At 40.9% G+C, this 25,635-nt stretch overlaps 1 protein-coding gene and 3 non-coding genes across 4 annotated transcripts; all 4 read right to left on the bottom strand.

The window, feature by feature from the left end:
- Positions 1 to 14,096: 14,096 nt before the first annotated feature.
- On the bottom strand, positions 14,097 to 23,620 carry LOC107765992 (uncharacterized). The gene is made up of 11 exons (XM_075257245.1): positions 23,268 to 23,620; positions 22,465 to 22,512; positions 22,081 to 22,257; positions 21,659 to 21,725; positions 19,419 to 19,483; positions 18,226 to 18,304; positions 17,562 to 17,680; positions 17,400 to 17,479; positions 16,015 to 16,084; positions 14,873 to 14,950; positions 14,097 to 14,759 (listed from the first exon to the last, which is right to left on the bottom strand). The coding sequence occupies exons 1-11, from the start codon at positions 23,502 to 23,504 to the stop codon at positions 14,694 to 14,696; spliced, it is 1,086 nt and encodes a 361-aa protein (XP_075113346.1). The 5' UTR covers positions 23,505 to 23,620; the 3' UTR covers positions 14,097 to 14,693.
- LOC142162493 (small nucleolar RNA snoR101) lies at positions 19,826 to 19,887 on the bottom strand. Its single transcript, XR_012693753.1, has one exon. It is a non-coding gene; the product is annotated as a small nucleolar RNA snoR101 (small nucleolar RNA).
- Positions 20,126 to 20,187, bottom strand: LOC142162496 (small nucleolar RNA snoR101). The gene has a single exon (XR_012693756.1). It is a non-coding gene; the product is annotated as a small nucleolar RNA snoR101 (small nucleolar RNA).
- Positions 20,428 to 20,489, bottom strand: LOC142162495 (small nucleolar RNA snoR101). Its single transcript, XR_012693755.1, has one exon. It is a non-coding gene; the product is annotated as a small nucleolar RNA snoR101 (small nucleolar RNA).
- Positions 23,621 to 25,635: the final 2,015 nt, after the last annotated feature.

Raw genomic sequence — 25,635 nt, 5'->3', positions numbered from 1 at the left:
ATCGACTCATCACTCAAGTCATTGGCCCTGATCGAACTCTGCTAAAGTTCGGCCCACGGGGATACCACTTTTTGGCACCCTCAGCCGCGATCCACACTAGTCAACCTCCCCATCCGAATTTCTCGAACTACGATTAATGAAGTCCGCTCACCGAGCTCAACCAAGAGACGACCTCGATAAGCGGAGGGACTAACTGTATGGGTCAAAATTAGATCAGAGAAAATCAACACGCAGCGACATAAGGCCGAGGTCGGACAGGCCGAGGTCAGAAATTCATCAATAAGGCCGAGGTCGGGCATTGATGAAACAACTAGTTTGCTTTGGAATCCTCAAAAGGAATATTCTAATGAATATTCCCTCTAATTGTACCTTTTCTTTTAGGGTTTTTCTAGGAATACCCTTATAAATAGGGGAGAGGACTTCCCAAAAAGGGGGCTCTCGCTCTCTCTCTCTCTCTCTCTCTCTCTCTCCCTCTCCCTCTCTCTAGAAAATATGTAAACACACCTCTCTAAAGTGATGGGAGGATCTGTGATCCCATACCTTCATCATATCCAAAAAGAGTCCTAAGGTTCTTGTATTTGTCTATCATTCATCTTTATCTAATGAAAGAAGATTTGTCTTACTCAAGATTGGGTGAATCTTTTCCTTTATTTATATTTTATTGCTACTTAATATTACCTAATGCATATTTCTTTATACTATTAAATCTGGCCATAATCACTGCCAATATTTATACTCGACTATATTTTTTTATTCATATTATTTATCTCGGATCTAGAGTTAATTATCCTTAACTAGGATTTACCCCTTCATTCTCTTTGATTGATTTGTTCAAAAAGGTTCTAATATCTTTTGAGTCAAACATGTCTCACATCGAGCAAGCTCAGCTTGAGACTTGGAGAATGCTTCTTTATGGAGCGCCACAGCCTTCACAAAAAGGGAAAAGTTAGACTCAGAACAACAAGGATAATGCACAAGCATAATTTTAAAGGATAGAAACTTACTTGTTTGAAAAGTTGATGGGCCTCGTCAAAGATAAAAGAAGCATCTGGGTCGGGACCATCTTCCATCCTTGTGAGGCACTCTCGAAAGATATCATGCCCTTCGTGGCTCGTCCCCACGTCAAGAGTTCTCATATTCTGAGCATCTCGGAAATTCCCCTCGGAGAACTCAGGACCAGGCGGCGACTCATCCAAGTTGATTACCCCAAGTGATCCACTCGGGGCATTCTCTTCTCTTCGTAGGACCTCGGTACCGGGCCCCTCGGTCTCACCCCCAAATGACCTCCAAGACGAGCTGCTCTTTTGCTGTCCAATGGCGTGGGGACTTTGCTCGAACTCCCCTCAGAAATTTCTTCGGTTCTAGAATGAACCGTATCTGCCACCACCGGTTCGGCAGACTTTGAAGCACCGGTGCTTCCTCTTTTACGAATTACCAATAGGCAATCATCGTCTTCTTCTTCTTCCTGGTCCCAAAGGTGTTGGGACGTTTCTCGAGATAAGGCCACAGTATCGACCTTAAGCTTTCGAGTCGCGCTTTTCTTGGGCTTCGGGGGATTTGCATGCGACCCCCTCTCTCTCTTGTTTTCTTTGGAAGGCTCTGAGATCTCTTCTTCACTGGCCGGGGGCGGCCACATAGAAACGGTGTCTCCAAGGCCTGCGTAAGAACAAAGTAAGTATTTCATCGAGAAACACAGGTAAACAAACAAGAAAACCCACCATGGTTTTTAGCCTCTCATCGACCCTTGGCCAGGTCACGCTAACAGCGCTCCGTGTACGAGGAAGTAGAGGCCAGTTTTCGAACCCAATCTTTGAGATCTGGGACCGCACCGAGAAACCAAGCAACAGCTGCACCATCAGAAAGAGGTTACATCGAGAGAAAGATGGAGTCAAGAAAAAGAAGGGGGAGCAGGGTATAAATTACTACCGATAAGCATGTACTTACGTTTCATGTTCCATTCCTTAGGGAATGGCATCCTCTCAGCACGAATCAGGTCAGAAGTCCTGACTCGGACAAACCAGCTCATCCACCCTCGGTATTTGTCCTCATCGATGCTGGAGAAGAGAGATTTCGAGGATCGGCATTGCAGCTTTATCATGCCACCTCGTTAAAGACGAGGGCTATACAGCCTGATCAGATGGTCAAGGGTAAAAGGCATCCCCTCGACTTGGCTCGAGAAGTATCTTATCAAATTGATGATTCGCCTGAATGAAGGGTAGATCTGGTCGAGCGTCACTTGGTATTGTTGGCAAAAATCAAGAATAACTGGTTCTATGGGACCCAGAGTTGGATATGCGGAACCCAACGTGAATGGGTAGGTATACACGCTTAAGTACCCCACTTTATGAGTAGTGATGTCCTCCTCGTGTGAAGGGATCACTACATCTTTCTTCTACTAGTTGCAGTCCTTTTTTACCTGCGCGAGCTCGTCTTCGGTTATCAGACATATGTGTGCATGGTGAAATCAGAGGACCAATTTCTCGTTGACAAATTGCTTCAGTAGGTTGCCTCGGAGGCTCGGGACCTCGATCCGGTCACTTCCCTCGAGATCTATCGATACCCATCCAAAGATAACATCAACCAAAACCCCGATGAACACGGGAAGCTTCCGAAGAATGCATCCGGAGTCAATTAAGTCTATTTGGGCAGCCTAACATTGGCCCACGCATACGTCATGAAGCTAGTTATCCATCTCATCCCGTTTCCTTTATCACTCAACATATCTTGTACTAAGTTTGGGCTCCCCCCTCTTATAATAGGGGAGTCGTTAACACTCTGTAAGGTAGAGCTCCAACTACTTTATGCAATATTAATAATATCTCTCTCTCTCTCTTTCTTCTCTCTAACTTGTTCGCTCGAGGCAACTTTTGCGTTTATCATTTTCATACTTGTTCTTCATTTATTGCTTGGTATTAGCCATAGAGAGCTTTGTTTGACCATACCTTAACTGTTATCCAATTCCCGACTACCCCCGATAGCTCGAGCTCGAGCAGAATATCGACCTCGAGGCATCTTCATCGAACAGTTCGAGGCTCGGGCGGCAAGCCCCTCGGTTTGATTACTGCCCGTTTTAGCTTGCATCTCTTCGTTAAACTCCATACTCTTAGCATCAACTGCTCTAACAACTAGCATAAAAATAGATCACGTATTTTTAGAATTCCATTTACAAATTTAATTGTTGTTACCATTTTCACGGTAAACAGTTTGGCGCCCACCGTGGGGCTAAAAATAATAGTGATTATTTTCTTGCTAGTTTCATTACACAAACACAAGTTATCTTTCACGTTTTTTCTTGCTCGAGATTTTTTATTTCAGGTCAAAATGTCTGGCTCAGTAAACAGATTCGAGAACGACAACCTCGAAAACCACGGGGAAAATGGAATGGTTGTTCCGGATGTCGGCGCGCCAACACAGAATCTCGATAACGCTCCCCGACCAATTCTAGCAGACACGAATTCATAGGACGCACAACAGGTCGACGAAACCTCACACACCGACAGGAGCATACGGCATAGCGACCGACAAGAAGCCCAAAGAACCTCATCCCGGGAAGAACAGGAAGTTAGTCTTCATGTTATTTTTGAAATGTTGCAGGCACAACAGTTGGCCATTGCTCAATTACAAAGCCATCCGAAGACTCCCAGCACAGCAGCGCCGGAAACAACTCCCCCCACCGAACAAGTACCAGAGAGATCAAGCAATAACGGATCGGTAGCCGACCCTGCCATAGTAAAGATGCTTGAGGACCTTAACACAAGGATCGAATCGGGTAAGAAAATGATAGCAGCCAACGATAAAAAGGTTGAGACCTACAACTCTAGGGTCGATCAGATTCGGGGTGCGCCCCTGATCCTCAATGGCATGGATTCTAAGAAGTTCATACAAAGGCCATTCCCCAAGGAAGCGGCCCCGAAACCCATTTCAAAGAAGTTTAGAATGTAGGAACTCCCTAAGTACAACGGTACCACCGACCTTAATGAACATGTTACTGCCTACACCTGCGCAGTAAAAGGCAACGATATAAAGAATGACGAGATCGAGTCCGTATTGCTGAAAAAATTCAGGGAAACACTCTCGAAGGGGGCCATGATGTGGTACCACAACTTGGATCCTAATTCCATAGATTCATTCGCCATCCTAGCAGACATCTTCGTAAAGGCACATGCCGGAGCCATCAAGGTAGCAACAAGGAAGTCTGACGTTTTCAAAATCAAGAAACGAGAGAGAATGAGATGCTGCGGGAATTCGTGCCCGCTTTCAGATGGAACGGATGGAGCTACCGCCAGTCTCTGACGACTGGGCAGTGTAGGCCTTCACCCAAGGCCTGAACGAACGAAGCTCGGTGGCTTCAAAATAGCTGAAACAGAACCTAATCGAGTATCCAGCCGTGACCTGGTCAAACGTCCACAACTGGTACCAGTCGAAGATCAGGGCCGAGGATTAGCAGTTGGGAGCCCCCTCGGGCTCAGTATACCCAAGCAGGCTCCTGGCAAAGGAACCGAATCTAAACAAGGAAAGGTATCAGCCATACCTCGAGGATAGGAGGAACACTCCGAGGCGCAACCTACCCCGCAATGATCGGAGAGTGGATAGAGGGCAGGACCCTCGAGGGCTCATCAACAGGACCAGGTTAGATCAAAACGTGGTACCAACGGGTGCTCCCCACCTATCAGAATACAACTTCAACGTCGATGTGTTAGACATCATGTTTGCTATCAGTAAAATTAGAGACGCTAAGTGGCCCAAACCTATACAGTCAGATCCTTCGCAAAGGAATTACAACTTAGTATGCGAGTTTCACAACACGCACGGCCACAGGACCGAGGATTGTCATCAACTACGAGAAGAGGTAGCTCGGCTGCTTAACAAAGGACATCTCCGGGAATTCCTTAGCGATCGAACCAAAAACCAGTTCTGAGAAAGGGAGGTAACCAAGAAGAAAGAGACGAACGAGTCGCAACATGTCATCCACATGATCATAGGGGGCGCCGATGCCCCGCAGGAGCCTATAATGAGAAGAACAAAAGTATCCATCACCAGAGAAAAGCGTACTCGGGGATATATCCCCGAAGACGCCCTCACATTCAATGAAGAGGATACTGAGACCCTGTCTCAACCCCACAACGACGCCCTGGTAATTTCCTTCCTTGTAAATTCTTTTAGATAAAATGTGTACTCGTGGATCCAGGTAGCTCGGCCAATATTGTCAGGTCGAGGGTAATAGAACAGCTCGGACTGCTCAACCAAATCGTGCCCGCCACTCGGGTCCTCAACAGATTCAACATGGCAAGCGAAACGACGAAAGGAGAAATCATCCTCCCAGTTACCGTAGCCGGCACGACCCAAGACACCAAATTCCATGTCATCGAGGGAGACATGAGGTATAACGGCAGCCGTGGATACACTGCATGAGAGCAGTGCCATCCACCCTTCACTAGATGATAAAATTCCCAACAAAGGACAGAATTAAAACCGTCTATAGGGAACAGCACGCAGCAAGGGAGATGTTTGCAATACACGATGTGGTACCAACGTTTGTACCTCCGCCCCCGAATAAACCAAAGGCTGAACCGGGCCTCACCCTCGATCGAACTTGACAAAACAAAGTAGAAATCCATACCATGTTTTCGCCTCGGGCAATTATAATAAAACAATCCCGAGGCATCGCCAGCATATCTCACTTCAAGGTACGACCATCTCCTTTTTTGTTTAGAACTAACCCTTATACAGGCACCCGACCGGAGCTGTCATAACGCTAACACTGCCTGAAGACCTCAAGGCTCTAAAAATGCACCCGTTGCACTCTTTTCCTTCGACCGAGTTTAAGTCCCAAAAGAAAGGTTTTACTGGCAAGGTTTTTAACAAGGCAACGTCTGCGAGCTGCTCAAGGAAAACTCCGTAAGTTGCAGACAACTTTGAACAGTGAGGGGCATTCCCCCGGAAAGCTACCCGCTCGAAAAGATCTTGAAATGCCAAATGGGGTTCCTGTAGGAAAGCAATATACCAGGCCAAACAGTCGTAAGAACCGTGTCCATATAGTCAGGCCCCCGTCGGCAAATGTGTGTACTATTGTACCAAGCAATCAAAGAATACCTTTTGTCAAATACACGTTCGCAAAGTAAGGTAACAATTCTTTCACCGGAAACATCCCGAACACTCGAGGACTGACACCAGCAATTCAATGCTCAGACGACCTCCGTGTCAAAACTCCGAAATCACGAAACCTTCAGGTAAGGCAACGCGTGAATCTCTGAGCATCACCAACATCAAAGGTACCTTGAGTACATGAAGACTACCGTCGATCGCCACGCGCCTAAAAACCCAAGGTCGTAAGACCCCGATCGAGCAAACTCGATCTTGCAAAGATCTATTCAAGCACAACAACACGTATTTACATCAATAGATCAAAGGGTATCTGTCATTAAAAGTACCTCGTACACCAAAAAGAAAGTTCAACATGCTCACAGCAGGGATCCCTCCACCGAATGCGTCCCGAAATACTCGGAGACTTAGCGTCAACAATTTGGCACCCACATGACCCCAGGGTCAGAACTCCAGGCTCATAAGGCCCCAACAAGGCAATTCCAAACTCACGAGTAACGGTCTCCGAGCCTAAGCAAACTCGGTGACTCGATCGCCATACACTGGAAAACCTGAGGCCATAAGACCCCGAGCGGGCAAACTCGGTCTAGCCAAGTCTATTTTACATAGCAAAAAAATTGTAAGACCTCAATAGGCATGACAAACTGTAAGACCTCAACAGGCATGACAAACTATAAGAGCTCAACAGGCATGACAAACTATAATACCTCAACAGGCATGAAAATTTTGTAAGACCTTACTACAAGTATAAAACTCAATCCCGAAGTTTAGGCTATACGTACATTCGTAAGAATCCCAAAAGTGCATACCCTCGGTGTAGACGCCTAAACTATCACTTGGGATCAAAAATGGCTCCGGCCTAACACATATGACTACGGTCAAAACGGCTGCACCAGCCAAATTAACACGACTCGGGGATGCCCGACCGTCGCTAACAAAATCGTAGGCCATTACTTCGAATATACTTCGACAAGAACCGGTTAAAACAGGCTTCCCTCAACAGGCAAATGAGCTTCGACCATATCAGCTCCAAATCACGAGGCTTCGAGCTACTCAACCTATGAGTTAAAAACCTTCTGAGGTGCTCGAACATCGCCGTTAACGACTTGAAATTGAGGTTCTTCCCGAACCGACGACGGGTTAGGCAAAATTATTTCAAAAAGACCTTAACGAGAGGAAAACAAAGCCTACAATATGCCCACAGGCAAAAGTGTAAGAGCCATTGTCACCAGCCAAACGAGCCCCCGGTCCACACACTAAAAGGTCGTAACGACCAACAGCGTAAGAGCCACTGTCGCCAACTTGAAAATTGAAAACTTGAAGATTAAAATGAGCTCGAGTCGTAACCCGATTCGGAGACCGGATCCAAAATAGTTAACTACACATGCCTAAGGGCACAACGTAAGTGCCATTATTGCCAGCCAAATGAGCCTCATGGACACACACTTAAAAGGTCGCCTCGATCCGAGGCATATAAAAGCCACTTTCATCCGCCCACGCAGGCACAAAAAACTTGAGGGTCAATTAAGCTCGAGTCGCAACACGACTCAAAGACTGAACCCAAAATAGTTGAAATACAAATGCCCAAGGGCAAGGAATAAGAACCATCATCATCCGCCCATGCAAGCGCAGGAGATCAAAGGTCAAGTAAGCTCGGGTCAAAAACCTGAATCAGAGACTCAACCCAAAATAGTTGGGCAAAGCATAAAAGCTATAACGCCAGCTTGCACTAAAGGCCACGTCTACCAAACGTACAAGAGCCCCCGGGCCTGCCTGATGAACTCTGAAACCAACCCGTCTGGTCAAAAGCAATACGGAGGGAGATACAAAGGAGATAAAGCTTCAAGTTTCTTTTCTTTTTACAAGAGCAAAAGGTGCGGTTTCCATCTACAAACATGCTCTGCGAACAGAAAATACAAAGTGGTAAAATCTATGCTCCGCTCCAGAAGGCTACGACCTACCAGCCCCAGTTTTGCTCCTCGTGATGTCGGCAAGAATTAAACCGAGCATCACACTCATTTGCCTTCACTCAAACCAACTCTTCCAGGAAGACAAAACCCCTGGCGCTGATCTCTTCAAGCACCTCTCCTCGAGATCTACAACAAACGTATCCCTCGATCCTTTTCTCACGATCGAGGGCCCGCTCCAACTCAACTTGGACATCAGTGACGTCCTTCAAATGGATCACCATTTCCTCATCAGCCTTAGTCTGACTTAATGCTACTTCAGTCCGAGCATCGATTATTTCGATCCAGACCTTCGAGGGATCAGACTCTAGCTTCGCGATCATATCCACTCGAACCGAAGCTTGAGCCTGCACCTGAGCCTTCGTCTTTTTTCTGCAACTAAAGAATAAGCAAAAGCCTAACCTCAAAGGTTAAAAAAGCGAAACGCTTACTACGAGAGATCACCTTCCCTATCAAATAGCTCTCATAATTCGAGCTCCGGTAAGCCCCATATCACCAGTGCATCAACTCAACCTCCTTCTCCTTGCTAAGGATCCTAAGGGACTTACCCTCATCTAGAGCTCTCCGATATCTAGCCCCAGGGTAGAGCATCTCAAACCTGAGCCTATCAAAGTCCTATAGAGGGAAACCCTGATAAGGAAGGGAAGACACGAGATGCGGAAGATCTGTGTCGAAGCTCACCGCGAAGTAAAGCCGGCAGATTTCCACGAAGGCCGAGGCACACCCTTGTTGGCCTATCCCCCTCGGCCTTAGAAAGAACCGACTTCGGTTGAAGCATGATCACTCGGAGGAACCACCGCTCCGGAATCAAAAACTTCAAGAACAGTAGGCTCGGATGATGTTCTCTCGTCGGAGACACGGACCCATTTAGCCCCGCTAAAAGCTCCATCGCACTACGAGTGCATATCCTATTTATCGCCATCATCCCCTGGCTCGGAAGCCTACAACTCCTCCCCTTACCGGAGGAGTACAGCCTCGCCCCTGGGGGACCATCCGATACCTACAAATGCCCGTATAAACATAACAGAAGAAGGAAGACACAGCTACTAAGTTCGCTCTCGCCATAGGCAGAACTGTCAAAGCGCGGGGCCCGCCGCCTAAAGAGTATTGCTCCATTTTCCAAGCAAATAATACGGGTTCCTAAGGTATAATACCAGCGGTCAGCACCCGAGCAGAGCAACTTGTCCATGCCTCTGTTGTTCCTAGCAACAGCGATTAAGGGTGTGATCAACCGGCACTATGGAACCAGCAGACCTCGATGGCCCCGAAAACCGAGGGGGAAGCTTCTCCCCCTCTGTCAGATTAATCCCATCATTGTTGCTATAGTAGTCGCAAAGTTGAAAGACTAAAAGGCGGAGAGACGTACAAGCGTGTTGATACTAGAAACATGGCGCGGAAAATGGCAACTGCGTGAGATAGGGTAACCCCTGGGAGGGCGGAAACAACCTCATGTCATACAGTGGAAGAGCGGCGATGATTCAAAGCCGACCGAAGATGCTAACCAATAGCACCATCTCCAGCCTCGAGGCGATACCCGATCTCGAAGACCTCCGTCATAGTAAGGCGGCGCTCCAGAGAGTTAACAATGCCTTCACCAACATAAGGGTGGCACGCAACTTCAAAGATCTCCATCAAGGGCAACCAGTCTATGAAGAAATAAACGTTTTTGAACGACACCCGTACGAACCAGGCTCCAGGTGCTATCCAGGATGGTCCGAGTGCGAGCGAGCCTCCGCTCAGGGGCTGTTTTTAGCAAAACACCAGCATCCCTCGTACACGAGTCCCCGAGCAAATTTCTTCTCAAAGGTTATTATGAGGCCCAAAAACATTATCCCCGTTTCCACGCGAAGTCAGGGTCCCGGCGGCCCGAGGTTATTAGCCTTATTCAGGTTTGGTCCGAGGAACCGCGAAAGGCCTTGCTCGAAGTCGTTTCCATCAACCGAAGGTCGGGAGGAATACTCGCATCCGGGTTCAATATTAGCAACGACAAAACAGGATCGTGCATTCAGAGCTGCCGCAAACATAAAGAAATACAGCAAGTATCAAAGGCAGGAGTCAAGGAAATATCTTTGTATTCATAAAATGTTCGCTTACAACGGCCCTCGGGGGGTCCTTACATATGATTACAAAAGCCCGCAAGGGGATCCTTACACAAAAATAAAGAAGTTCAAGGGTATGCATACAACAAGAGTCCAAGAATCTAACTTATTCCCAAAGTGTGGCATCTCCGGCATCATCTCCTCAGGCGTATGACCTCAAAGATATCTTCCAAGTCCAATCCCCTCGGGGACCTGATCTTGATCCTCCCGGAATGGCATCTTCAAAAGGAAGGATATAGAAGAAGAAAGCGAGGGAGAAGAGAAAAATGACGAAGGAGACGCCGGAAGAAGACAAGAAGTGGCTGGGTGAAAAATTTGGCTAGTACGAACTCCGCCAGTACTACCATTGTAAAGACACTTCTTGAGATGTTGCCTCGGCCCGGGAGGTAACAGCTAGTAGAGACTGTCGCCATACCCACAAGAGTCCAAAAGGGGGTGTAACATGCCAAGCCGAGGAAGAAAGGTGAGCAGCGGTGTATAATCCGAGCCCCCTTTTGAGCAGCGGTGCATAATCCAAGTATCTCCCCGGGTCGGAGAAAATCAATCCTCTACTTCATTGCCCCGAGCCAACGGAGACAGCAACAACAGCAGTAGCAGCAGCAACAACAACAACAATAACAACAATAGCATCACAACAGCACAACTTCGTCCAACCAAAGAAGGATCGAGAATTGGGCCATAGCACGCATGACGCTGACATAAGACCTTGAGGTCGTGAGCCTCAAACATGGCGAGACGGCAAAGACTAAAAATATCAAGAAAGGAGGAAAGGATGGATATCAAAGAATGCTTGGATGAAAAACTGATGACAAGAAGCCCCATTTATACGGGGGCAAAGTAACCGACGGCGCCATTATCTCCCTCGAAAAGCGTAACAGCAGGCGCAATCAATGTGTTCATGGAAGCTGAATCGACTGCAATATTATGACCCCGAAGAATGAGGAGTCATAACACATCGGACGACCCTGAAAAAGCGAAAGGGTGAAATGTCTTGGCACTTGTAAAAGGGGTTGCGCCATCAGCACGGGGTCATTACGGGAGCCTGTGAAGTGGGGTGTCAAAATCATTTCTTATCGCTTCCCTCTAAGAAACGTGGAGACTATCTGTGCACGGTGAAATCGGAGGAACGATTTCTCGTTGACAAATTGCTTCAGTAGGTCGCCTCGGAGGCTCAAGACCTCGAGCCGATCACTTCCCTCGAGATCTGTCGATACCCAGCCGAAGATAACATCGGCCAAAACCCTGACGAACACGGGAAGCTTTCGAAGAATGCATCCGGAGTCGATTAAGTCTATTTGGGCAGCCTAACATTGGCCCACGCATACGTCATGAAGCTAGTTATTTGTCTCATCCCGTTTCCTTTATCACTCAACGTATCTTGTACTAAGTTTGGGCTCCCCCCCTCTTATAAAAGGGGAGTCGTTAACACTCTATAAGGCAAATCTCCAACTACTCTACGCAATATCAATAATATCTCTCTCTCTCTCTCTTTCTTCTCTCTAACTTGTTCGCTCGTGGCCACTTTAGCGTTTATCATTTTCATACGTGTTCTTCATTTATTGCTTGGTATTGGCCATAAAGAGCCTTGTTTGACCATACCTTAACTGTTATCCAATTCTCGACTACCCCCGATAGCTCGAGCTCGAGCCGGATATCAACCCCGAGGCTTCTTCATCAACTAGTCCGAGGCTCGGGCGGCAAGCCCTTTGGTTTGATTACTTCCCGTTTTAGCTTGCATCTCTTTGTTAAACTCCATACTCTTAGCATCAACTGCTCTAACAACTAGCATAAAAATAGATCACGTATTTTTAGAATCTCATTTACAAATTTAATTATTGTTACCATTTTCACGGTAAACAATATGTATCGGGACATGGGTTCACATCGGCCTAGGGTCGATACAGGTTTTTCAATTTTGAAATTGGATGTTGTTTCACACGGCGGGGGAATACACTCCTCGATATGAGGTGGCACCTTCATTTTACTTCTGGGCGACCACGATGATGAAGAGGCTTTCTCTTTTTGGGGAACAGATTTAGATGTTTTAGCCATTATGGTGTAGAAATTCACAGAGAGGGGGTTGATGATGAAGTAAAGGCAAACCAGAAAGAAGGATGAACTCAAAGAGGTTGAAAGAGCTAATGAGATTTTGAAAACGATTATAGAAGTAAAGTTTGTAAAGTGGTGAAGTTGGTCTATTTATAGGGGTCACTCAAGCGTATTGGGGAAGCCAAATAGGCGGTCGTCAGCCGTCTCTAATTAATGACTATGGGAATTACGTAAAAGTGACCTTTTAGTCACTTCAACCGCTGACATCACGAGATTGACGTCAGGATCGAGGCGTCGAATCATCGAGATTCAAGTCATTTCTTATCATCTTATTTTAAGAAATGCGGGGACTATCTGTATACGGTCAAAATCATATGGCTCCGATTTATAGGCTCGAAGGTCCGTCTTAAGCCCGAGTTCATGGGAGGCCGAGTTCGAGCCCGATGGATCAGAACCGAGCTCGGGTAGGATGCAATTCCCGAGGATCAAAGTACAATGGACATCGAAGCCGAGTATGCTCGGCTTCGGAATAATGTCGTTATGAATATCTAACAGAATGAGCGAGATTCCTGCCACGTCCACAAAATTATGGCGTAAATCCCGGAATAGGATTGTATGATTCCGTACTAGGCGGTTAGACATTTGTACCAATAAGATTTTTTACTGTAAATGGAAATGTACCTTATTTAGGATTCTCCTATTATATAAAGGGGACCCCAATCATTTGTAACATCATCCAATCATTGGCAAAGAATATATTATCCTACTTTTCTCTCTAATTGTTCATTAGAATTGTCCTTTACATTTATTGTTCTTACTTGCTCTTAGTTCATCTCGAGGTCACTAAGCTCGAGGTCACCACTGCTGAGTAATATTGGTTTGATTCCCTTATTTCTTTCATTTCTACTTCATATTTGTTGATTATTAATTGGTATTGAACTAAATCAGATATCTTTAAAACCACAAATCAAATTTAATTGTTACTCGTATTTTTGAGGTAAACACAAAATAAGCCGATTATAAAAGTTTGGCCAAATAAGCTATAAATGCACGTTAATTTGAAGTTCTAAGCTATTATTTTGTAATTTTCGTTGAGATGATGAGGTAAAGACCGCATGCAAGATCTATATGCAAAAGTAAGGAAACCTACTACTTAGTTGTTTCAAATATTTTGTCTAACGGTAAAAGGCCAAATATACCCTTGTACTATGAGAAAGTTTTAAATATACCCTTCGTTATACTTTGGGTCAATATATATCCCTATTTTCTGTCAAGTTTATCCAAACTGGACATCCGATCTTACGTGGCACTTATATTTGATGAGGTGGATGACACATGGCATGCCACCTCAGTGCCCCTAATTTATATATAAAAGACTAAATTTTGAAATAAAATATGTTTCATGGTAGCGGTAATAGTGGTGGCGGGGAAAGAAATTTTAGTGGTGGAAAAAATAGAAGGGAGGGATAAAATGGGTTAGGGGCGCTGAGGTGGCAAGCCATGCGGCATCCACCTCATCAAATGTCAGTATCACGTAGGGTTGATGTCCACTTTAGACAAACTTAACGGAAAATGGTTATATTTGAACCAATAATAACGACAAAGGTTTATTTGGACTCAAAGCATAACGAGGGATACGTTTAAACCTTTTCTGATAGTACATGAGTATATTTGGCCTTTTTCCGTTTTGTCAATGAGTCCGTGGTCTGATCAAAGACATGCCAATAGAAAATTGAGAGAAGTTCTAGTGTGCTAAAAACTAGTTTTTTCAATAATATTAGAACAAGAAAAGCTTAAATAAAGCAACACGAACAATAAGAATTCATATGGTTGAGACAGAATTGTTGGTGTTGTCGATGTTGACACTTGAAAATTTGCGTTGAATCAAGCCTCCAACATTTTATAAATTACAAGAATTATAGAATGGAAGCTCCCATGAGGTTTATAATAGAACTAGAGGTACACAATAAAAATAGTTGACCAATCAGCTCAACTCAACCTGGAAATCAATTGACACCCAGCCTACAAAACTCTAAAGTCAAAACTTAAACTCACTTTCACCTGGTTAGTTTTATGTTAAAAAGAGAGTACAAACAAAAGAAAGCAGAAGAAGACTATCAAATGAATGCGAACAATGGTCACAAAATTTGAGCACTCCCCAACTTGATGCACGCAAACAGGGGTTTGAAGTTGGAAGTTTGGGCAGGAATATATGTTTCATTCAGCTGCCATTGGTAGAAAATTATAGCAGCAGAGCAGCAGAAGAGTACAGCCAAGTGAATTCTCTGAGCAATCAAAACCCACTCATAATCCAAACATCTCGAATCCCCAAATCTGGAAGAGCCACCACTAACTGCCATAAACTCGTGATTTCCTCCCCTTGACAGATTTTTCAATATCTGAGCTTAGAAGAGGTCATACAGAAGCTTCTGACATATATTCTAGGTTCTTGAGGTGGTTGGTAATTTCCAAGGTACTAAATCTTCTGCAAAACACGGTCGACTGGCTCTTGTAAGTACTGGAGAGAAATGAAGATGGCCTCCTGTTTGCAGGAAAGGTCGGAAGTACTATTAGTGGACACCTCACTGGTGGCAAAAAAGTTGCTCTGACTTAGAAACATGAGACACACACACATAAAAAAGGCCTGAAAAGTACCTCTGTCCGAATTGTCCTGCTTCCTTGATGTGGACATGTATTCAAATATAAATCAAATACCTCCTTCGCACTTTTCCCCTGAATGGTAAAAGATCAAAATTCAATGATAGCTCATCTGCTTCTTCCCTCACTAAACACTTTAGATTGTTATTACTACTTAGGGGTCGTTTGGTAGGGTGCATAAGAATAATGCTGAATAGGGTGTATTAGTAATGCTGGTATTAGTTATGCTTGCATTAGTTATGCTGGTATTAGTTATGCTAACATATTTCTTATCCATTGTTTGGTTTGATGTATTAAAGCATTGCACAGTTTCTAAAAGAATTGTTTGTTTCCAAAAATGCCCTCAAAACTAGTTCACACTCTAACTTTTTAAAAGAAACATATGTTGAGAAATGTTTTTATATGAAAAAGTTTTTAAAAAATTATTTTATTTGTCTACCTATATTGTAAAATAAAATTAAATATTTATTTATAAAAAAGAAAATATGCTAAGTATTTATTTATTTACTAGGGATATAATTTTATTTCTCACTATTTGGATTATTTTGAACTTGCATTAATATACTAACTAGCATATTTTAACCAAGCATAAATTTTGAAGGACAATTTTGTCTTTAACTAAGCTAATGCATGCATTAAAACTCATTGCATTGCTAATACCATTGTTTTCTATGCATTAGTTATGCATAGGATAATACCAAATAGGATGTATAAATAATGCTTGCATAACTAATGCATAGGTTCAAAATGTCTACCAAACAATGTATTATTAATACACAAAGCTAATGCATGCATTAGCTTATCTAATGCATCCTACCAAACGACCCCTTAATGTTCTGGAACATCAGAATGATTTAAATATTGTCCCTATATGCTCAAAGTTGATCAGAGACTAAATAAGAGAAAATGTGACTTAGGAGATGGTCACAGAAACTACAACTTGCCACAGAAAAATTGCTTCTAATTTCATGGGCAAGACGTGAAAGGTGATCATTTAAAAATTAAAAATAAAGATTCAAACATTAAAAATACCTATATTTGAATAAAGGAATACCTACATACTTCATTTCATCAAAAATAAAGATTCTAACATTTGGAGACCTAGCATATTCAATTAAATAGCTTTCCATAAATAGTACCTTTAGGCTCTTGTCTTCTTCTATACACTCTTCCAACCCCGCAAGTCCACCAAAAGCAATTAGGAGGTGCCTAAAGATTAAGACAAATCAAGACAAATCCAACTGCATTAACAGATAAATACACAATATTTTGAGCCCAATGCTCACTTCCAAGGATAACCCAGTTCCATGAAAAGGTAGCCCAAAGCCGTCATACGAGAATAATATTTTCAACGTAACGCAAAATCGTTCAGAAAAGAAAGCAAGAAAAGACTTCTGCACTTCTATTTAATGTTGATATGAAGATAGAGCAAATATGACCTATTAAAAGTTTGAACATTAGGCCGACTAGCTCATGAGATGAGGATTGTCTAAGACCATACAAGGAGACAACAACATGTACACTGAAAAAGTACACTCTTAACACACACCCTCCTTCTATGCTCAGAAATGGACATCTGGAGCATAGATAACATAACATGAGAGCAGAACATTGGGTAAACCAAGATCTAGGATGGTCTGGTCTCTGATACCATATTAAGAATATGGAAATTAGACCTAACTGAACCTTAAGAATTAGGTCATGAGGTGATATTGCACAAAATCCTGTAAGAAAACAACCCCCCATACCGTATGCTCAGGACTAGACATCTAGAGCATGGGCAACATAACTTGAGAGAACAACATTGAGTAGACCAAGGTCAAGGATGGTATGTCTCTCTCTGTTACCAAATTAAGAATATGGAAATTAGATCTAACTCAACCTACTCAACCCTAAAAGTTGACTCATGAGGGGAGAATTGCACAAGACCCTATAAGAAGAGAACAAACCATACCCTCAAACAACGATTGAAAACATGAACAATTAGCCAAGATTCAAGAAACGGGTCCCTGTTACAGAGCTCACCAGCTTTTTAAGTTGTGAATTGGTAGCCCAAAAAGGGGGAACATATAAATAGAGAAATGGAAGAGTATAAAGGTTAGGATTTATGAGCAGAAAACATTTGGGTTATGACTTGATGTAAGAAAGGCAACTAGGGGATAAAAGTACCCAAGACCTACACACTGTAGTAGTAGATGTCCTTCAGTCAAATACAACACAATAGCAAGGAATTCAGCCAATGAAAAATGAAAAGACAACAGGAATTAAGAAGCTTTCTCTGCTAACAAGTCCCAAAGGTGGAGATGTTATTTGTCCTCACTTTTCTTTCCCTTGAAGCCTTTGCTGTGAAATGGCTTTCCACATGGTCAACACGCATTTTATATAGCATTACTCGATAAAGATGAAAAGGAGATGCTTTCCAAAATCATTCAGCCTAGGAACATATTGAGCTACAAGTATTACAAGACAAGAAAGGTGGCTACCTATATACAAAAATTTCACCACCAACTGTAGACGAGTATACCTGAATGATGGGAGAATAAGATCCGAGGACTTCATAACAAGACCATGCTCTGAGGTACCAATCAAGTGATCATACCCTCCCTAATCAAACAAGAGGTGTTACACAGTTATCATCTATACATTGCTTCTGAAGCAGGGGTTGAGCACACTAAACCACAAATACCTCGTATGGGCAATTCTTAAATACAGAACTGATGTTTGGAGCATATCGTACTTTATATCCCCAATACATCCCTGCATCTTCCCTAGGTGTTGAAGAAGAGACGACCTGATGCGGTATGTCTGAGAATTGAAATTCGGAACTGTGAACTCAAGTAGCCAACAACAATATTAATTGAATAGAGCAGTTCCAGTGGCAGTACTTCAGGTTTGCAGGCAGTTTTCTGGAAGCATTTGTTTCCTTGGTTGTTATACTAAAACATCATGTAAGCAAGTTCGATAAGTTTGAGAAATTAAGAATGTTTTAACGTTACAGTGCATTGTGCCGGGGTTAGCTACAAACTATATTGAAGTCTACAAACATCAACAAGGTTTGCAAAGATGCCCTATCAAAACCACCACATACATGTTGGAAAAAGAGAGAGAGAAATATATCCAAATTAAAGAGAGAGGGAGGGGGGGGGGGCAGTAAACTTGTCTGCAGAAAAGATTCCAACAATGAAAAGATTCCAACAATTTTATTCAATCAGATTACTTCATCAACACCTCCTGAGTAGCCATAACAGTGTTAAAATTGGAAATTAATGTAACAGTCAAATAAAGCACAACAAATATTGAAAGGAAAGCAAGATATACAGCCATGTAAGTTGTATAGTTCTGGTACAGACCTGCATTCAAGTTTCTCTCTGTTCCCATGGACACTGTCACTCTTTTTCCTGGGTCAATGACTTGATCAATTGCGACAGGCTGCGTAAAACTAGCAATATAAACTGATGGCCAACTCAGAAAAACCAAAAATTTTAATAGAAGATGGCAACAATGTTTCAATTTCTTGTTCCGGGATGCAGCAATAGTAATTTATTTGAAGACAAGGGGGGACATAAAATCCCAAACATCCTATTAATGACAAATAGAACTTTTGCTTTTCAAGCAACCACACCATTGGAAAACAAGGGGGAAAGGAAGCAATGCCAAAGCACTGCATACATAGGCCCTGATTCGATCATTCAGCGTTCCAACCTCATGAGTGAACATCAAGCCAAATATTCCTCATAGAATGAAAAAAATCTACACTAAGCTTCACAGTCCTCAAAGTCTGATAAAGAATCTACACTTAGCTTCACATTAAGCTGGTGACCAAATCCACATAGGTACTCCATCTCCATGTATCCTATTCTTTCTGACCAACTTCATATTTTGAAGAAAAAAAGGACCCTAGGAAATGGCAAAGTTCTAGCTTTTGAAAGCAAATAAAGATCAATAAATCAAAAAAGAATAACAATATTACCTAATTTACATACAGCTTCTATGTGGGTTTCTTTCTCATAGCAGTGTTGAGAAGAGCGTGAAGCGAGAAAAAGCAACAACCCCCATCTCGCTTTTTAGCAGGAAGCGGTCGCTTTTCTACACTTGAGTCGCCCCAGCAGGGTGAAGTGTGCAGCTTCTCGCTTAAAGCAAGGAAGCGGGCACTTTTTTAAACACTGCCTCATAGCCCATATTTAATATACCATTTTACCAATATTTTGAAACCTCATTCCAGGTATTGTTCTCCTTCATATCTAAGCCCATCTTAACAATATTTCATTAAAACAATGATAACTGTAACAGCCAATCTGAAGAATATGAAATAGAAATGAGATACGAGAGTAGCTCCAATTGTATTACTGTTACAAACTCTGCTAGTGAGTAGATTCTTCTTTCATTTGCATACATACGCTTCTTAACATTCAAAGTGAATCTGCCTATCAGCTACAGAAATGGTAGAGTCATGATGACAACAGCTACACTACAAGGAAAAAAGTAGCAACCACATGGCTGTACACAAAGTAAGACAACACATCGAAATTGGAGCATGAAGTACCTTGCTAAGCCCGATGTCAACAAGTGTGCTCCCAGATTTTAAACTTCGATCCTTCAATGTGACACCTAGAAACAGAAAAAGATGTCTCGAGGTGTTACCTACCCAGCAAGTATGTCAAGATGATATTTAGATCACAACACAGCACGATAAACAAAAGGGATAACCAGATCACAAAAGTACTTGAGAAATTATTTTGAGAAGATGTTACAAGGAGAAGAAAGAAATTTACTTGATAGATAAGGAAAATCAGGTAATTTAAACATCTAATGTAAGATTCGTATTAAGTCCAAATAGGCCCTTAGTTTTTCTATTTACTATATTTCCATCTAGAACTTCATATGTCAATTTAACAAAAGATAGGTGCAAAGTCTTTTTTCTTTAATCAAGACAGATAGGTGCAAAGTTATAGCATCAGTAAATAGAATTTTTCAACAGAACTTACCTGAAGTTCAGCGATCAAGTGTAAGCCATCATATGCATCAAACTTTGCACCATAACTCATTTACCATATATTTGAAAACAAAGAAGAAACATGTTTGCTTTGACAACCAAACAGGCCCTTAAATTTTGATAATCTTCTAGAATTTTGTATTTCAAATCTTGTTTTTAGGTAGCTATACACAATAGCTATGCCTCGATCCTTAACTAAATAACTATTTTTTGGTCAAAATACATCAACTAAAGACAATAGATAGGTGCAAAGTTACAGCATCAGTGAAGTGGACTTTTCAACAGGACCTACCTGAAGTTCAGCGATCAAGTGTAAGCCATCATATGCACCAAACTTTGCACCATAATCCATTTATTATATCTTTGAAAACTGACCAGGAACATGATTGGTATGAAAACAAAACAGACTATTACATTATATAGTCTTCTAGAATTTTTATATTCCAACTCTTGTACTTAGGTAGCGATACGCAACAAAAATTGTGCTTCAATGCCAAACAAAATAACTATTTTTGGTCAAAATACATTAGCTAAAGACAATAAATAGGTGCAAAGTTGTAGCATCAGTAAAGTGAATTTTTCAACAGGACCTACCTGAAGTTCAGAGATCAAGTGTAAGCCATCATATGCAACAAACTTTGCACCATCACACCATATATCATATTCAAATAGAGATATAGATATTTTTTAATTATGCACCTACACCGTATAGACTGTTCAAGTGGCCAGAATTCGTATCCACCAATAACTCCGTCAAATACCAATGCAATAGACAGAGACAAGTTCATGCACGCAGCCATACGCGCGTAATTATTTACGTATATGCCAAAGAAAAGGCCATCATTTTCGTATATGATCGCACTGTTCATCACTTTCATGTATGATTGTACTATCGGGGAGAGCAACTTAAAAATTAAAAAAAACACTTATATCAAATACCATCTCAATCACACCCTTGCTGATCCAAGGGGCCAAAACTACGTGTGCCAGACCTCCCCAATGGAGGATGCTGGGAAACGGAAATCAAGATAGTCTGAGCTTTTATATGGAGAGCAACATTTACATATAAGATGTATTTTGCTATTCTCTTCTATCAACATTTCGAAGTTGTTGCAACATCTTCTGCACCATCACACCATATATCATATTTAAATAGAGATATAGATATTTTTTAATTATGCACCTACACCGTATAGACTGTTCAAGTGGCCAGAATTCGTATCCACCAATAACTCCGTCAAATGCCAATGCAATAGACAGAGACAAGTTCATGCACGCAGCCATACGCGCGTAATTATTTACGTATATGCCAAAGAAAAGGCCATCATTTTCGTATATGATCGCACTGTTCATCACTTTCATGTATGATTGTACTATCGGGGAGAGCAACTTAAAAATTAAAAAAAAAACACTTATATCAAATACCATCTCAATCACACCCTTGCTGATCCAAGGGGCCAAAACTACGTGTGCCAGACCTCCCCAATGGAGGATGCTGGGAAACGGAAATCAAGATAGTCTGAGCTTTTATATGGAGAGCAACATTTACATATAAGATGTATTTTGCTATTCTCTTCTATCAACATTTCGAAGTTGTTGCAAGATATGGAATGGAAAATGTGTTTGTAAGCATAATATTGAAACACATTCATTATAGGAGAGTTTAGCAAAGAAGAAAATTAACAATTAATAAGTGACTGAGTGCAAGGTCCTTTTAGTTCTTTGATCTTCTGCTAGTGTGCAAGTCATAACACACATGCAAATGATAGGGGTATTCTTTAGGATGCTACCTTCTCGATAGGGAGCCCATTCATGCTTCCGCAAATGGTGTGGGGCATCAAGTGGCGGCAATGAACCCTGAATACAAATAGTGAATTTAAGATTCAGAATCACGAAATTGATTCAATTTAAGCCTGTTTGGTTTGGACATTTCAGTGCACTTAATTAGTAAACCTCATCAAAATTGTATTATTTTTAAATCATTAAAATAGTATTGTTAATCGCAACCTTTTTTCGGTTACCGTACAAAAAGTAAATATATCAAAATCAATTCTCAAAGCTAATAAGTAATAACCAAGCACCATCTAGTACTGAATTAAACTTATTCAATTACACAATAGTAACTTATTCAAATAATAAAACTAGTTTTCATAATTCAAGCAAACCACACTATTTTTAACATTTTTCTTATAATTCAAGAGGTGATCCTCACCACAAATCTTAGATTGTTATGCATGGGGAAAAGACTCTTCCGAAGATATTGAGGTGTCTCCATATACTTCAAAATCCTTAGAAGAAATGCAGCACCACTTTCATCATCATGTGACTCGTCCTCCATAGTCGGATCTGAACCGTCCACTGAACTACCTTTGTTGTCAAATACAACAACCTGTGCAAGAAAAAAACTTACAACTCATTTCAGCACTCAAAGTTGCAAGATATTTCACTTTTGAACCACACGTAACCCTGTTAGAGATTTTGTATTGTATGCATATGTTCAAACATATAGACATGACGTCCACATACTGAAAGCGATACCAATTCTCTCAACAAAATCTACACATGATCAAATCAATAACTTGCCAAATATTAGCACCTCATCTATCCGAAAAATGGTGGAAGCACGAGCAATCTGGCCGGCCAACTGCCCATATAAGATAGAAAAATAACAAATAATTAGAAGACAAGTAACATAATTAAAAACTACTAGAACACTTGGATGGTAAACCATAAACACTTCATAACTTGCATAAAAAATCAAGTATTGTATGCATTTATCACTTCCAACTTTTTGTTTCCTCTCAAACATTATTTCATCTAACTCATCCCTATGAGCTTCGCATTGCCGGTGCTAAACCCCGATAAAGGTGGGATGCAGTACCAAAACTAGTAGTATTAGTTGATAACCAATGTGTAGGGACGTTTTCTAGGCACACACAACAAGAGGCAAATCAATGATTTTAACTTGATAGGTTAGGCCTTTAAGATTCTTAGTACTGAACTCATTTATCTTCAAAATTATGGGTTCAAATCTAACAATAATTAAAATTTAAGTGGGTTTTCACGTATATATTTTGCTCCGCGTGCAAAATACTAGGTTCATACCAAAGGGCTAGTTACGCCCCTGCTAACACAACAACCGAAACGGGACCATATGGAATGGAGTAGCTGCTAATTAAGTTAAATCCCCATAGACATATTCTAATAAACACACGCTTGACACTACATTGGGTATGAAACCGGTTCAAATGTAGTAGAATGGATAATTATGACTTATACAACAGAGCATAACTAGTTTGAGATTGAGGCATCGTCGTTGTTGTTGTGTGTATCAAAAAATTTCTAATGTAAAAAAAATCAATGAGAAAGAGAAGACGATAATGAATTTTAGGAAGTTACCCGTGTGGCGAGTTCGAGTGATTGAGTGTTGTCAATGATAGAGCCAGGTAATGCTATGGAAACTGTGGTTATTTCTTTCTTTAACACGCTTTCTTTCGATTTCTTCTTCTTTTTCTTCCTCTGCTCCTCCAGCGAACCCCCATTCGCGAGCTGGGCATCATTTTGCTTTTTGAGGTTTTCTGTATTCAGAGGTTCCGATTCAGCTTCTCGTTCGGCTCTCTTCTTCTTCTTCCCCATTTCTGCTGCTCTCGCGATTTAGGAGAGGGTTTAGGGTTTTAGGTGAACGCCTGCTATTTATCTGCACTGTCTGCTTTCACAATTTCTCCTCCTCACTACTTTTTTTTTTTTTGTTGGACTGTCTGCTTTCACAATCGTTTTTCCTTTTTAAAATAGTTAGGACTATTTTGATTCCAAGACAAATTATGTAGGAATTAGCAATGTAAATATTAGTCATGGAAAAGTTATTTATGCAATCATTATTTTGCAATAACTAGTTTATACGTACACGCGTCCTTTTTTTATATAAAAAAATTCATAAATATAATGTTAAGATTAAGTTGTTGAGTTATAAAATAAAAAAGTATGTACCTGATTATTGTCATATATAGTTAACTTAATAATGAAAAAATAAATGCCTTGTAAAAATTTTCATCATCATTAGATGTATTTATATTTCTTTTTACCATTTCGTTTTCACGTACACATGGTAAGTAATTTAATAGTACTTAGGTTTTTGCACTTATTTGTTCTCATAATTTAAAAAGTATCTAGTTCTAAATTCAAATATATATTCTAATTAAAGAAAAAAGCATGCAAACCAAAAACGGGGACTGTATTTTGAATTCATTAGCTTTAAAATTCTAATTTCAGTCATAATTCTACCAACAAATAAATTAGGTTACCTTTAAATATGAATTCCATTAAACTCTAATACCTTCCATTGAATTCTGATTTCTTTTATGTCTAGAATACATTGAAGAGAGTTTTAATTTTATTCGGCAAACTTGCTAGAATAATTCTATCCAACTTGTGTAACTTACCAAAGTTAAAGGAATGTCAAAGTAACAAATTCGTAACTAATAAAGTCCAAATTTTAATTTTATCATAAATATTAGGAAAATAACTAAAATTACAATTTTGTCCAATATAAAATTTATTTTTGAAGGGTAAAAAAGACAAGCGATATTTCGCTAAGGGTCTTCGTGCTTTTAATATAGTATAGATTAATAATGAAAGAATTATTATGCATTGATCAATAATGAAGGCATTACTATTATACAAGAACTACTTAGTGCATTTTTGTCTTTAAATAATTATATATATATATATATATATATATATATATATATTATCCCACATAATATAATAAATTAGTTTCAAAGAACTTTCTTGATTGAAAGCATAGTATTATTTATAAGAAGATGCCACATTGCAACCAAACTAGGTATAAATTATGCTAAATGTAACCAATCTTTTAAAAAGGATGTTTTGGGCGAGCCCCAGGGCAAAACTTGGGGCGAGGAGTACCAAAATCGCACGGAGGCGTACTAGTGAAGTGTAAGTACCATGGGGCATACACCCCAACCTTCTGGGCGTTCGCTTAGATGTAAGTCCTAATGTTTAGGGCGTACCCCAAAAAAATTTCAAATTTGAGGCTAAATTGCTTAATAAATTCTTTTTTAAACTTATATATCCACAAATTAACTCATTGTAAATTTTCAAACTAGAAATCTTAAAAGTCAGCATTTTTAAAAAATTTATCCTAATTTCATAATTTTTTCTCTTTGTCGTTTACTGAGTAACAAATATATGTTAGACCTTTGTCTGCAAAATATAAAGTACAAAAAAAAATCTTTAGTTTTTACTCTCTTCCACGTTTGCATTTGTCACGATCCAAAACCTAGCCCGTCGTGATGGCGCCTATCGTGGTATTAGGCAAGCCAACATTTTCAAAACACTTTCAACATTTAACAGAAATAAATTAAGACATTCAAAATAATCGAAGTTTTTCATAAAAACGGGATAAACCCAAATCATAAGTGCGAAAAATAGCCCGACATCAGGGTGTCACTAAGTCATGAGCATCTAACGACCAGTCTAAAAATAGAGCCTACAACAGCCTGTGTCAAAATGACAATACAAAAAAGAAAACATAACAAGAAAGGAAAGACAAGGACTGCGGACGCTAGCAACTACCTCGTAAGTCTCCGATACTCAACCACGCACGAGATCAATGTCCACTGTGTCCGGAAAGACCTGGATCTGCACACGAGGTGTAAGGAGTAACGTGAGTACATCCAACATAGTAAGTAACAATAATAAATAAGGAACTGAAGATGGTGACGAGCTACACAGTTATAGTTCATTT

This window comes from Nicotiana tabacum, chromosome 7, assembly GCF_000715075.1.
Source record: "Nicotiana tabacum cultivar K326 chromosome 7, ASM71507v2, whole genome shotgun sequence".
In the NCBI taxonomy this organism is placed as follows: domain Eukaryota; kingdom Viridiplantae; phylum Streptophyta; class Magnoliopsida; order Solanales; family Solanaceae; genus Nicotiana; species Nicotiana tabacum.
This window is presented reverse-complemented; position numbering and strand designations above follow the sequence as displayed.